Source organism: Stenella coeruleoalba, assembly GCF_951394435.1.
Source record: "Stenella coeruleoalba genome assembly, chromosome: 5".
NCBI lineage: Eukaryota > Metazoa > Chordata > Mammalia > Artiodactyla > Delphinidae > Stenella > Stenella coeruleoalba.
In genome coordinates this window covers 109,995,510-110,009,626 of record NC_137150.1, presented here as the reverse complement: position 1 = coordinate 110,009,626, position 14,117 = coordinate 109,995,510, and the positions used below count along the sequence as shown (strand labels likewise).

At 35.3% G+C, this 14,117-nt stretch overlaps 1 protein-coding gene across 1 annotated transcript in view; it reads right to left on the bottom strand.

Annotated features, from left to right (window-relative positions):
* The window catches only part of GBE1 (1,4-alpha-glucan branching enzyme 1), a 295,070-nt gene that overhangs the window by 147,615 nt on the left and 133,338 nt on the right, over positions 1-14,117 (bottom strand). The window contains exons 4-6 of the mRNA XM_079923113.1: positions 6,553-6,678; positions 5,548-5,683; positions 2,959-3,049 (exon numbers count right to left, since the gene is read on the bottom strand). Of these exons, the coding sequence (XP_079779239.1) occupies positions 2,959-3,049; positions 5,548-5,683; positions 6,553-6,678 (353 nt within the window). The remainder of the gene's footprint in view (positions 1-2,958; positions 3,050-5,547; positions 5,684-6,552; positions 6,679-14,117) is intronic.

Genomic DNA, 14,117 nt, shown 5'->3' with positions numbered 1-14,117 from the left:
TGTATGGAGACACAAAAGACCCCAAATAGCCAAAGCAGTCTTGGAGGAATCAGACTCCCTGACTTCAGACTACACTACAAATTTACAGTAATCAAGACAATATGGTACTGGCACAAAAAAAGAAATATAGATCAATGGAATTGGATAGAAAGCCCAGAGATGAACCCAGGCAACTGTGGTCAACTAATCTATGACAAAGGAGGCAAGGATATACAATGGAGAAAAGACAGTCCCTTCAATAAGTCATGCTGGGAAACTGGATAACTACATGTAAAAGAATGAAATTAGAACACTCCCTAACATCATACATAAAAATAAACTCAAAAAGGATTAGAGGGCTTCCCTGGTGGTGCAGTGGTTGAGAGTCTGCCTGCCGATGCAGGGGACATGGGTTCGTGTCCTGGTCTGGGAGGATCCCGCATGCCGTGGAGCGGCTGGGCCCGTGAGCCATGGCCGCTGGGCCTGCGCGTCTGGAGCCTGTGTTCCGCAACGGGAGAGGCCAAAACAGTGAGAGGCCCGTGTACCACACACAAAAAAATAAAATAAAGTAAAATAAAAAATGGATTAGAGACCTAAATGTAAAACCAGACACTATAAAACTCTTAGAGGAAAACATAGGAAGAACACTCTTTGACATAAATCACAGCAAGATCTTTTTTGATCCACCTCCTAGAGTAATGGAAATAAAAACAAAAATAAACAAATGGGACATAATGAAAGTTAAAAGCTTTTGCACGCAAAGGAAACTATAAACAAGATGAAAAGACAACCCTCAGAATGGGAGAAAATATTTGCAAACGAATCAACAGACATTTAATCTCCAAAATATATAAACAGCTCATGCAGCTAAGTATTAAAAAAACAAACAACCCAATCCAAAAATGGGCAGAAGACCTAAATAGACATTTGTTCAAAGAAGACATACAGATGGCCAAGAAGCACATGAAAAGCTGCTCAACATCATGAATCATTAGAGACAATGCAAATCAAAACTACAATGAGGTATCACCTCACACCAGTTAGAATGGGCATCATCAGAAAATCTACAAACAACAAATGCTGGAGAGGGTGTGGGGAAAAGGGAACCCTCTTACACTGTTGGTGGGAATGTAACTTGATACAACCACTATGGAGAATAGTATGGAGGTTCCTTAAAAAACAAAAAATAGCATTACCATATGACCCAGCAATCCCACTACTGGGCATATATCCAGAGAAAACCATAATTCAAAAAGACACATGCACCCCAATGTTCACTGCAGCACTCATTACAATAGCCAGCTCATGGAAGCAACCTAAATGCCCATCGACAGACGAATGGATAAAGAAGATGTGGTACATATATACAATGGAATATTACTCAGCCATAAAAAGGAACGAAATTGGGTCACTTGTAGAGACGTGGGTGCATCTAGAGACCGTCATACATAGTGAAGTAAGTCAGAAAGAGAAAAACAAATATAGTATATTAATGCACACATGTGGAACTTAAAAAATGGTACAGATGAACTGGTTTGCAGGGCAGATATTGAGACACAGATGTAGGGAACAAACGTATGGACACCAAGCGGGGAAAGCAGCCAGTGGGGTGGTGTGATTAATTGGGCAATTGGGATTGACATATATACACTAATATGTATAAAATGGATAACTAATAAGAACCTGCTGTATAAAAAAATAAATAAAATAAAATTCAAAATAAAATAAAGTGTATTTGAGTCATCAGAATGGATGAGACCTTAAAGGTCCTTCATATAGATACAGGAAGGAATGAAGCCAAGGGCTGAACACTGGAATGGCCCATCTTTATTGGTGAGAAAGAGCAAACAAAGTAAAGAAGAAGCAACAAAACATGTGAGAAAAACAATAGGAAAGTTTAATATTCTGAAAGTCAAGAGAAGAAAAAAGTTGCAAGAAGGTAGGAGTAATCAATTGTGCCAAATGCTGCTGACAAGTAAGCTAAGAACTGATGATTGACTTTACAATGCAGAGGGCAACAGTATCCTAGACAGGAGCAGTTTCAGCAAAGTGGTGGAGCGTGTACTTGGAATGAGTTCGAGAAAGAAGAGGAGTGGAGGAATTAGAGACAGCAAGGACAGATAACTCGTTCAAGGAGAAGTCCTATGAAGAGAAACAGGTGAAGGGACCAGTATCTTTTCTGTATGTCTGGAATGCTATCTACCTACTCCCACTTCACTCCTCCCCCCAGGTAACTCTTTTTTTTAGATTTGAAAACTGTTTATCTCTTAATCATGTTTTAGATCTCAGTTGTAACATCAGTTCAGATCTAATCTAAACTGATTAGACCCCTGATTCTATGTTATTGGAGAAATCTGCCATCTTCTTCTTACCTTTTATTACATGTGGAAATCATAATATGTATGATTATTGGATTTATGTCTGTATGCCACCACCCTCTAAGCTCCATGTGGCAGAGACAATGTTGGACTTACTCAACTTATGGTTATTCGGGTCAGTACCTCTCTGCATAGGACCCCTTGATGTCTTTCTGCCCAGAGAGCAATATTCCTTGGATTTCACCCTGGGAAGAAGGACAGTCCTTCCGTGGGTAGTATATATCCCACCAAGGGCCTCCTCAGTTACCTTCCTATATAAGTCAATCTCTTTCCAGAAAAGGATATGAGCTCTAGCAATAATGGCTTCCATAAGTCAGGATTTTCTGACTGAAGCTTAGGCCTCCGAACATATCACAATTTCAGCAGGCTAACTGGATATTCTGTACCAGAAATCATTTTGTGAAAAGCAATGTTAAATCAGGCCAGACTCTAAGGCTTGATGAGATGAGAGTCTATGATCTTAATAAAAGAAAATGCTCAGCTTCTATTAGCTCTGTTAACCCTAAAATAGGTTATAAGACATCACACAAAATATAGAAATTCATTTCATTTTTTAAATGTTTTGTTCAAACAAGAATGGATATAATTTCTTTCATTTTACCTTGAAGCTGCAAAGAAGCTTGTGATTTGGTAACCAAAACTGGCATAGTAAGCATGTTCCATGATCGCCATCATCTGAATGCAATTGTATCCTGTATAAGCAAAGGTCAAATAGAGATTAAGAGCCACATTTTTAAAAAGTAATGAAAACAATATATAAACACAGCACCCTGTTCAAAAGGCATTACATTTTACATATAATCTAGAAGATTTGGTCATTTTGAAAAGTTCTACTACTTTAACATCTTTGCTTGTCTGACCTTCTAACATAAAATCAGACAGTTAGTTCTTGAGGGTTATAGTCTAGCTATTTGAAATGTCTTCATTTCAATAAGTAATAAGTGATATGCAAATATACTTAATTTGGCTTTAGAATATTAAGATGGCAATCTGCATATGCTAAACTTCAGTTGCACTTGTAATATTCATATCGAAGATTGTGAAAGCCAAATAAAAGTAACTGATTGGAGGCCATGTACTTTTAATTTCATCTTTTTCTTTATATTTCTCTTTTTTCTAACATAAGATATGCCATACCACTGAATCCATTTTTCTACAAGGTAGCTTTTATAAAGCCAGCATTAATGCTTCCATTTTCCACTGTTTCTAGGACCTATAAAATTACTCCACAGTCATTCATGGGCACACATGTGTGCGTGCGTGCACACACACACACGTATACACACACACACGTACACCCACATACATCCTTCCTTTCTCTATCTGAAAATGTTTTGCTTTAACACTAAATAAATTGACTCAAATGAACTGACTCAAAAAGATAGGTAGGTATTTTTAAAAATCCTTAACACAAATATATTTATTAATGTGTTTTTAATGTAAGCAAATAATCAGAGTAGAAGAAACTTTGGTCTTTTAAAAAACTAAAAAAATCATTTTCTTCAAAGTAAAATACAGTAAAATTTTCAAATATGATTTAATTGCCTTCTGCAACATGAAAAGAAAATATTCCTATTCTGTTCTCAAAGTCTAATTCATGTCAATATAATTTCTTGTGCACATATTTTAGTACATAATTAATATTGGAACAATTACGATTCACGTTCAGAACTGAGGATTTGTAAGTTTAAAGGATAACATAAACTCCATGATTCAGAATCTGTTGAAAAGTTATTACTGTTGGCTTTACTATTAAAAAAAGAAACAAATTAACTCTATCAGGCCTGGTAGAAATATGTATATAAACTACTGCTCAATAATATAAACCAAGTATAATACTTAGTCACAAAATACAGAGTTTGTAGTTTATTTCTCTATTATGTAATCAATATTATTCTTCTGACCAAGTAACAATTTATAGCTTTTATTATACATTTTATGTCATTAACCATTCCTAAACTTACTTATGGTCAGAGTACTGGGCTAGGTAATTCAAACACAAAGATGAATAAGAAAATCCTTGTTCTGCTGAAACTTCTGCAAGATCCAGGTCATAAACAATTTATTACAGTATGAAATGAGAGACCATCTCAAGTATAACAATATTAATATAATATTTATTAAATATAATTTATATTAAATTATCCAAACATTTAATTAATTTTGGTTTCTGGAAACTGACCTCACCATCTCAGGTAATCAAGATCCCTATATAACTAAAAATTTCAACCATGAGAAACTTTTCCTCTAGCCAAAATGTGGACTGCCTACCAGAAGCAGACTAATTAAATGTAGTTTATCTTCCTGCCTAGCCACTGTAGCAGGTGCTAATATGCTGAGAAATGATAAAAAGCATTACCTATAAAAAGAAAATAACAGATCTAAAGCATTCTGAATCAATAATTCAACAGTACACTATTCACTCTCCTGCTTGTTCCCATGAAGACAGGGTTTGTGTCATTAGAGTCCAATACAAACACCTAGACCAATGTGACTCACACAGAAAGATGCACCACAAATATCTGTCTAATAAGTCATCCAGACAGGAGCTATATATACAATGACTCTGAAACAAAATGAGTTCTAGTCACCTTACAAATGTAAGATTTTTTTCCCTAACAGACTAAAATGAACAGGCTATAACCAATGACCACTTAAATTGATAAGAATTCTCTCCTGTAGGGCTTCCCTGGTGGTGCAGTGGTTGAGAGTCCGCCTGCCGATGCAGGGGACATGCGTTCGTGCCCCGGTCTGGGAAGATCCCACATGCCGCGGAGCGGCTGGGCCCGTGAGCCATGGCCCCTGAGCCTGCATGTCCGGAGCCTGTGCTCCACAACTGGAGAGGCCACAACAGTGAGAGGCCCGCGTACCGCAAAAAAAAAAACAAAACAAAACTCTCCTGTAGAAAAGTAATTATGCTTACATATTTATCTATAATTTTGGAAGCCATCATTTCACATTAAAATTGAAATTGGAATAATATCTTGAATTCTTATGTTCTATCTTATTCCATTTCTCTTTTCTATGCTATCGCTATTACAGGGCAATTTGAGAAGCCTAAAATAACATGCATTTCTATTACATATTTAATCTCTTAACACAATAAAAGAGACACTTGTAATTAGCTTCTCTAGTAAGAGAACAGACTCATTAAAATTTTATCTGAATAAAAATCAGAGTTATTACTTACCAAGGTCTTTGATTCTTGGTAGTATATTGCATGTAAAATGTTTATAAGAAGCTATTTTTCCTTCATAGGAAGAAATTCCCACATGAGATTCATAAATTCGTAGACCTCTTGGCTTCTTTGGTTTGGAATGCTTAAACTACAGAATATTAAAATTACATATAGAATTAAGCCAAAACTGCAGGTATGACACTAACAGATTAAGCATGTTAAATGAAATGATGAATTAACTCAGTCAAACACTTTGAAACTACTTTCACGTATAAAAGGCACTGGCTGCCTCCATTAAACTTTCTTTTGAAAAAAAAAATCCTTTTTAGGATCATGGTAATAGACCTATTTGAAAAGAGTAGTCATGCGATGGCTCATGCCTTATCACTGACTGAAGATGTATTTTGAGCCTAAGCCTTAGAGAAAACATAAGAACTGTGAAATGCATACATAATTATTAAATGCAAAGCATTTATCAACAAGCTTCGATAACTTAAAGGACAGAAAAGTGAGCTCCACGATACCTATAACTCTTATCAATAAGACAGGCTTAAAAAATTACCCTGATTAATACATTCATGAGATGTCTTGACTATTCGTTGTTCCTAAGGACACTGATCCTGCGTCAAGTCCATGACAGTGAGAAATATTACACCACTGGAGAGTCTTTGATTAATCAGAAATTGTAGTTAAAATTTTTAAAAATCAGTATCCCTTATAGGTCAGTACATAGAGATTTAGTGTTCTTCCCCCGCCCACAACTTCAGAAACACACGATAAAACAAAAACTCACTTTTATATTTTATTGGCTACACATGATGGAGATATATATATATATATATATATATATATATATATATATATATATATATATAGCAAATGAGTACATTATGATGTAAAATATTAAACCGGTGGTGAAGAGAGAAGTTGAACATTACAATAAAAGTTATAAAAGTAAAAATTAATTTTCCTAGAAATATTGGAACATGCATTTATTTAAAGAGTTGTTGTTCTCACTTTATATGGGTGTTCTGGATTCCAGTGTATCCAATCATAATTCACATTATCACTGTCACGAGTCACGTACTTCGCCCACGGTGAAATACGATACAAGATCTCTCCACTTTTACTCCTAATAACAACCTAAAAAGAGAACAAGATATTATTGCCTTAAAATACTTTCAAAACTCTAAGATAACACATGATACTCTATGAGCACTGTGACAAGTAAGAAAAGGAGGAATGATCTTAAGAACCGAAACTGCCTTCCAGATGTGTGACCTTAAGGATGTTTAAATTCTATGGACCTTGCTCTCCTCATCTGCCATGGTATATGATCCCTAAAGTCATTTCCAGCTTGAATATTTTATGATTCTCTGGCAATTTTCATCATTGCCAACCAACCATTATAGTAGTTAATTAAAGTAAGCATACAGTAGATAGGAAAAAGACATGAATATTATTGGAAGCTACCGTCAATAAATCAATCAACAGAAGGAACTGATCCTAGTATATTTTTTAAAAAGTCATGAGTTATATCACCATCTCTTCCTTTTCCTTTTCATAGCAATTAATGATAACATGGGTTTTGAGTAATAACTGTATTATAATACACACAAACACACACACTACCCTACAAACATTTTCCACTTCTCAATTTCTTCTACACCTTATTCCAAGTATGCTTTACCATATGAAACCAAACATTTTCCTTTTTAACCATTTGTTCCTATATTTGCCAATAGTATCACTATTGCTATCAGTATAAAAAATAACAATAAAAATGCAAGGCTTCCCTGGTGGCGCAGTGGTTGACAGTCCGCCTGCCGATGCAGGGGACATGGGTTCGTGCCCCGGTCCGGGAAGATCCCACATGCCGTAGAGCGGCTGGGCCCGTGAACCATGGCCGCTGAGCCTGCGCATCCGGAGCCTGTGCTCCGCAGCGGGAGAGAGGCCACAACAGTGAGAGGCCCGCGTACCGCAAAAAAAAAAAAAAAAAAAAAAAAAAAAAATGCAGAGGCAACTTTTATGGAATCCACAAGTTTAGACTTAGCACTGAATAGAAGGCTTTGAATTTATCAGCATGGTTAAATAGTGAACAGAGCTTCCAGGTATAGCTTTTTAAAGTTTTTTTTTTTAAATTAATTAAACCTTCTAAGAGTAGGTAGAGTGTGACAAAAAATGTTCAGATCAGTAGCTGATCTGAATGCTGAATGATCAATATGCTCTCAGCATTGAGAAAGAATATATTCTTTGGTCTCCTTTAATAGAGAAAAGCTCAAGTATGCATAATTCTTGGTCATTAAATATTTGTAGAATGTTTTATAGTTTAGAAAGGGCTTTCATAGTCATATCTCACTTGATTCCAGAGAATCTTTTTTTTTTTTTTTTTTGCTGTACGCGGGCCTCTCACTGCTGTGGCCTCTCGCGCTGCAGAGCACAGGCTCCGGACGCGCGGGCTCAGCGGCCATGGCTCATGGGCCCAGCCGCTCCGCGGCATGTGGGATCTTCCTGGACCGGGACACAAACGCGTGTCCCCTGCATCGGCAGGCGGACTCTCAACCACTGAGCCACCAGGGAAGCCCCCAGAGAATCTTTATAACCCAAATATTAAGTGAGTAGCCAGAAGTCCCAAAGTCACCAACTGGCAGAACCAAAAGCTAAGCAGAGCTTCTGATACTCACTTCCTTTTTCTTAACAGGCTTTAATGGCACTTCCTTCATATACAGAAAAAGAATAAATCATGATTTAAGGAGGAGGGGACAGGTCAGTGGTGAAAAGGAACATCTAACTTACATGAGTTCAATTCTATCTCCTTAGTTGTGCCTCCCACTTATTAAAGTCCATCACAACTAAGTGTTTCTATTATTCAAATAGTAATCACAAAACATGAATGAATAGGATCAACCCAATCCCGGAGTATTTTATCCCCCAAAATATGTCCCTTAAGTCACATAACTTTCTAGTATAATACACACAGTGATATATTCGAGAAAAGGCTTTTTATTCACTCATCAACCCAGGACAGGTAATGGGGAAATAAAATACCAGAAATCAGTTTTCAATGGATAGCACCCTGCCTAATCCATCCACCTATCTTCTCTCTTTTTTGCAAATGGCTCTACAACCCCTCCAAAGGATGATCATGAACCAATAAGTATTTTTCAAGGTGTCTGCTGGCAGAGAGAATATTTGAAACTTTAAGCAAAGAACATGAAGAATTTCCTTATGCTGAATATAATTTCCACATTCTTTGGAACATTAACTTATTTATCTTGCTGTACACATGAATGTCTTCAGAGGGTACTGAGTGATGGAAGTTGGAAGGAACAGTCCTTCTATGGGTCTTTCTCACTCCTTCATGTTTTGCTGGGTACAGCAAGAATATAAGGTCCTACTGATGACAGAGGCCATTTCTCAGAGTTGTGATTGTAGCAAGCAACCCTGAGGAATGAGATAATGTCTCCCTTGAAGACAATGGACAGCTTTCCTTACTGCTTGCTATAAAAGAAATCATTCCCCAAGGTAAATAGTCCTCACCTATGAGGCAAACTAGCTGTGTGCATAGCATCTATCTAGACCCTATAGTGTCACCCCTATAAGACTTAGAAAGCAAGGGGAACTAATGCAAGTATGATGCACATCCTGTGCCATGAGTAATAAAGTCATTTATCTCGGACTCAGGAGTCCTGTGTTTTCAGCCAGAATCCACGAAACAGTAACAGGTTAACTTATGAGCTTGAAGGTACGGCAAAATCAAATCCTACACCTGACAATGGATGACTTACTCATTTCGAATGACTTCAATATTTTTGTTACCAAAAGTTCTATTTCTTCGTTTCTATTAGTGTTTTATATTAGACATTTTTGTTCATCATTTTTATTAATTTTGCTTCTTGGGGTGGAAACTTTTAATTATCTAATTCCTTCCTTTTTTCTTAGCAATAAAATCAGAGCCTGGATCCTTGAATGATACGTAAAACAAAGCTTCCCACCACATCTAGAACACTTCACTGTAATCATTACATAAATGGTAAATTCACTTCTCTATTCTTTAGGCTCCTGAATTTTGAATGTATTTTTGCTATAGCAGTTTAGCTTTTACTAATAAACACACTTGCCAACAGTACCCACCTTACCTCACCTTTGATTTACTGTTCCTAAGTTGCTGTGATAACAAATAAGAGTATTATAGTAAATCTAAATAACCCAAAATTGAGAGACCTTCCAATGAGTAAAAAATATAACCTTCTGGACTAAATTTTGCTCCTGAAACGTTTTATGGGGGAGAAAGGGGAGAGATGAGTGTACTTACTGAATTTGTGCTCTCTTGAGTTCAGATTCAGATTTTTTAGATAAAACTTTATATCATTTAATTTACAACCTCAAAATAGAACATGTTATATAGCAAATTGAAAAGAAAGCTCTAGCTTGATTGATCTTTCAATGATAGTAAGTCTAATAGCTGATGGGTAGAAGAATTCACTTGGTACTAGCAAACTGAAAGTCTCATACACTACTAGTATGAGTATAAAATAGTATGAACATTCTAAATAGCAATTTGGCAATACGATCAAAAATTCAAAAAAAAGTAATTCTCAATGACTCAGCAATTCTAATTATAGATGTTTGCCCTGTAGAAATAATCAGAGAAGTGCCCAAAGAACTATATTCTTATCTATTAATCTTAGTGTTACTTTTATTAGCAAAAAGTGAATGACTGAATAGTGTATGCTTGTTAAAAATTATACCACTGAATTATATTGAAGGTTGCAAGAAAATTCTTTCAAGTTATAAAAAAGAATGTATTGCATCTTCCTAATGTACATATATACAAATGGTTGCCTATGGATAGAGAAATTATTAATAGCTTTTATTTTCCAGTTGTATCTTTCTATATTGTTATCAATTCATTTCACTTGTAGAGCTTCTATAAATCAGAAAAAAAATAAGTATTCTGATAAGGATTGCAAATAGATGAATTATACAATTGTGTACATATTTGTGGACCTGTGCTACCAAGTTCCATATATATGTGTGTATATACATACACTTTAAATATATTGACACAGTGTTAAACATAAAACTTTAAAAAGTATATTAGGGAATTCCCTGGTGGTCCAGTGGTTAGGACTCCATGCTTTCACTGCTGAAGGCTCAGGTTCAATACCTGGCAAGGGAACTCAGATCCCACAAGTCGTGCGGCCAAAAAAACTAAAAAGTATATTAATATCACCACATATCACTCCAATAAAAAATATATATAAAATCACTTTAAAGAAATATACTAATGAAAATAATATCATGATGAACTTTTGTAGGGCAAATTGATAATTTGTATAATTATAACATTTTATAACATGGTAAAAATGTCATTAGGCTCCTTTTCTAATGAGCCAAATTATCTCTTTGACTTATGGGAGGTTAACATCAAAAGACATTATTAAATTAAATAAAGAAGTGAATAAAATAAACCTCTACCTGTGCAAAAGTCAAATTGACTTAGTGAACTGTATGAAGTCAAATTTTATTTAGAAAATTACATTTAAAACTCAAATATACAATATAAGAAACAGTTTGGTAAAATAGTGAAGACCTAAAAAATTGTGTTTGTGTGTGTATATTCATTCAATCTAGAAATATCTTTTGAAATGGTTCTTGTCAAAGACTATTGTTCCTTTGGACCAAAAAATCACTGAGATAAGACGCTCCTCAGGTGGCCAACAATTTTATATGAAAACAGTGGATGTGTTCAGCTGGTTAGAAGTGGTAGGATACTCTGGAAAATGGTATTGCATGTAACTCTGGGTTTCAAGACTGAACGTGTAGAAGACGAAGAGAAAAGGCACAGATATTGAAAAATATAATTTGATTTGCCCAGATTATACTACCAAAATCACAACAACATGCTATGAAGGAAAAAAATTATTAATAAAGATAACTATTTAGTAGGGTACAGGTCAAAATAAATAAGCAATAAAAGTGATTTCTAATTTATGAAGCAATGTTATATCCTCCTCTTTTAAATTACCTCTAATTTATATAATAATATCTAACGTAATTGATACTATATGTAATATGTATATAAGTATATAATATGTAAAATATATAATTGATATTATATACATATTTTTTAAACAATGGGTACAGTCATACCAACATGCAACGCTAAATATCAGTATTCTGTTGTGTGTGTTTAAAATGTGACAAAAAATACGTGTGTGTATATAGAGAAAGAAATACATACATATAGAACGTATAATACTTTTAAGTAATTTTTAGAAGTGAGTGGGACAAAAATAAAACAGAGCATTAGAAAAAGTAATCACAAGTTTATAATTAAGTAGAAAAATAAGTGATATTCCAGAGGAGAATCTGATGGTTCTACCAATGACCAGAATCCTGAAGAAATAAATATGTGCTTTTAATATTTACAATTAACATAGCATAAACATTATTTTTAATGCATAGATATAAATATTAAAACTTTAAAATACCTTAATATAATTTAAAAAGAAGTTCTTAAATCTCATTTTAATTCAACTAAAATTTTATGACTAACCTTTGTTAAAAACTAGGACATAGGGCTTCCCTGGTGGCGCAGTGGTTGAGAGTCCGCCTGCCGATGCGGGGTACACGGGTTCGTGCCCCGGTCCGGGAAGATCCCACATGCCACGGAGCGGCTGGGCCCATGAGCCATGGCCACTGAGACTGCGCGTCCAGAGCCTGTGCTCCACAACGGGAGAGGTCACAGCAGTGAGAGGCCCACGTACCGCAAAAAACAAAACAAAACAAAACAAAAGGACATAGGGAATTCGCTGGTGGTCCAGTGGTTAGGACTCCATGCTTCCACTGCAGGGGGAACTAAGATCTCGCATGACACAGCACAGCCCAAAAAATTTAAAAATTAAAAAAAAAAAATAGGACGTACGAGTATAAATTTTTTTCAGTTTTGTTTGTTTGTTATCCTTGCTTGGGCCAATTTTAAGATTCAGTAAGGTTACTTAAGAAAGAATCTCTTTATCATCTTGAGAGGCTGAAAAATGGCCTCTCATTTCATATGTTCATATCCTACTTCTCTAGAATCTGTGAATGATAATTTATATAGCAAAAGATGGGTCTTTGCAGATGTAATTAAAGTAAAGATCTTAAAATGGAAAGATTGTTCAGATTTTCCAGGAGGGCAATCACATATATCCTTAAAAGAAGGAGGCTGAGGGATATTCTACACATAGACAGGACAGAAAAAAGCAATGTAACCAAAGAGGCAAAGACTGGAGTGATGCAGACACTAGCCAAGGAATGTCAGCAGCCACCAGAAGCTGGAAATAGAAAGGAACAGATTCTCCCCAGATGGAGTATGTTTCTGCCAACACCTTGATTTCAGCCCAGTGATACCAATTTTTAACTTCTGGCTTCCAAAACTGCGACAGAAAAAATTTCTGTTGTTTAAAAGACACCAAATCTGTGCAACCACCATAGGAAACGATATAGAAATAAAGAAAAAAAATGGAGGCAATCACTCTACTAAGAATAAAATGTAATGTACTTAAATTTAGTTAAATCTTGTCAGTGTCAGAAAGAGTTGAAAAAGTTATCTTAATGAGTAGTCTAAATAACACATTTTATCTCTTATTAACTTCCTACTCCCAAAAAGTAGACCAACATATACCAATGCATTTCAGTGACCTTCATTAAACAAAGTAAGTCCTTGACAATTCTCAGGAAAAGCAAACTCATTCAGAATAAACGTTGCTGAGCTTCAGAACTGATAGGAGGGCCTTCAAAAAAGTGAATTTGTAATACGCAGTTTTTACTGCTAGCCTACTCTCATGTAATTATTTTCAGGGGTTGAACAAAAAAGAGTCAGTCTTTACATGATGCAAATAAAAGTTCTAAATTTTCCATAAGGAGAAGCTAAGGAGCTATTTTTTCTACCTAATACCTGATGTCCATCAGCAGAAGAATGGATAAAGAAGATGTGGTACGTATATACAACGGAATATTACTCAGCCATAAAAAGGAACAAACTTGCGCAATTTGCAGAGACATGAACAGACCTGGAGACTGTCATACAGAGTGAAGTAAGTCAGAAAGAGAAAAACAAACATCGTATAATATCACTTATATGTAGAATCTAGAAAAACGATACAGATGAACTTATTTGCAAAGCAGAAATAGACACAGATGTAGAGAATGGATGTATGGCTACCAGCGGGGAAAGGGAGGTGGGATGAACTGGGAGAATGGGATTGACATATATACACTACTATGTATAAAATTGATAACTAATGAGAACCCACTGTATTGCACAGGAAACTATATGCAGTGCTCTGTGGTGACGTAAATGGGAAGGAAATCCAAAAAAGAGGGGATATATGTATACATATAGCTGACTCACTTTGCTTCACAGCAGAAACTAACACAACATTGCAAAACAACTAAACTCCAATAAAAATTAATTTTAAAAAACAGAGATGGGGTTATTTAAATAAATAGATGATCAGTTGTCAATAATAATACTAATTTTTCATTCTGCATTTTCTAATTAGGAATATCAGAAACACTATCTGATATTAAAA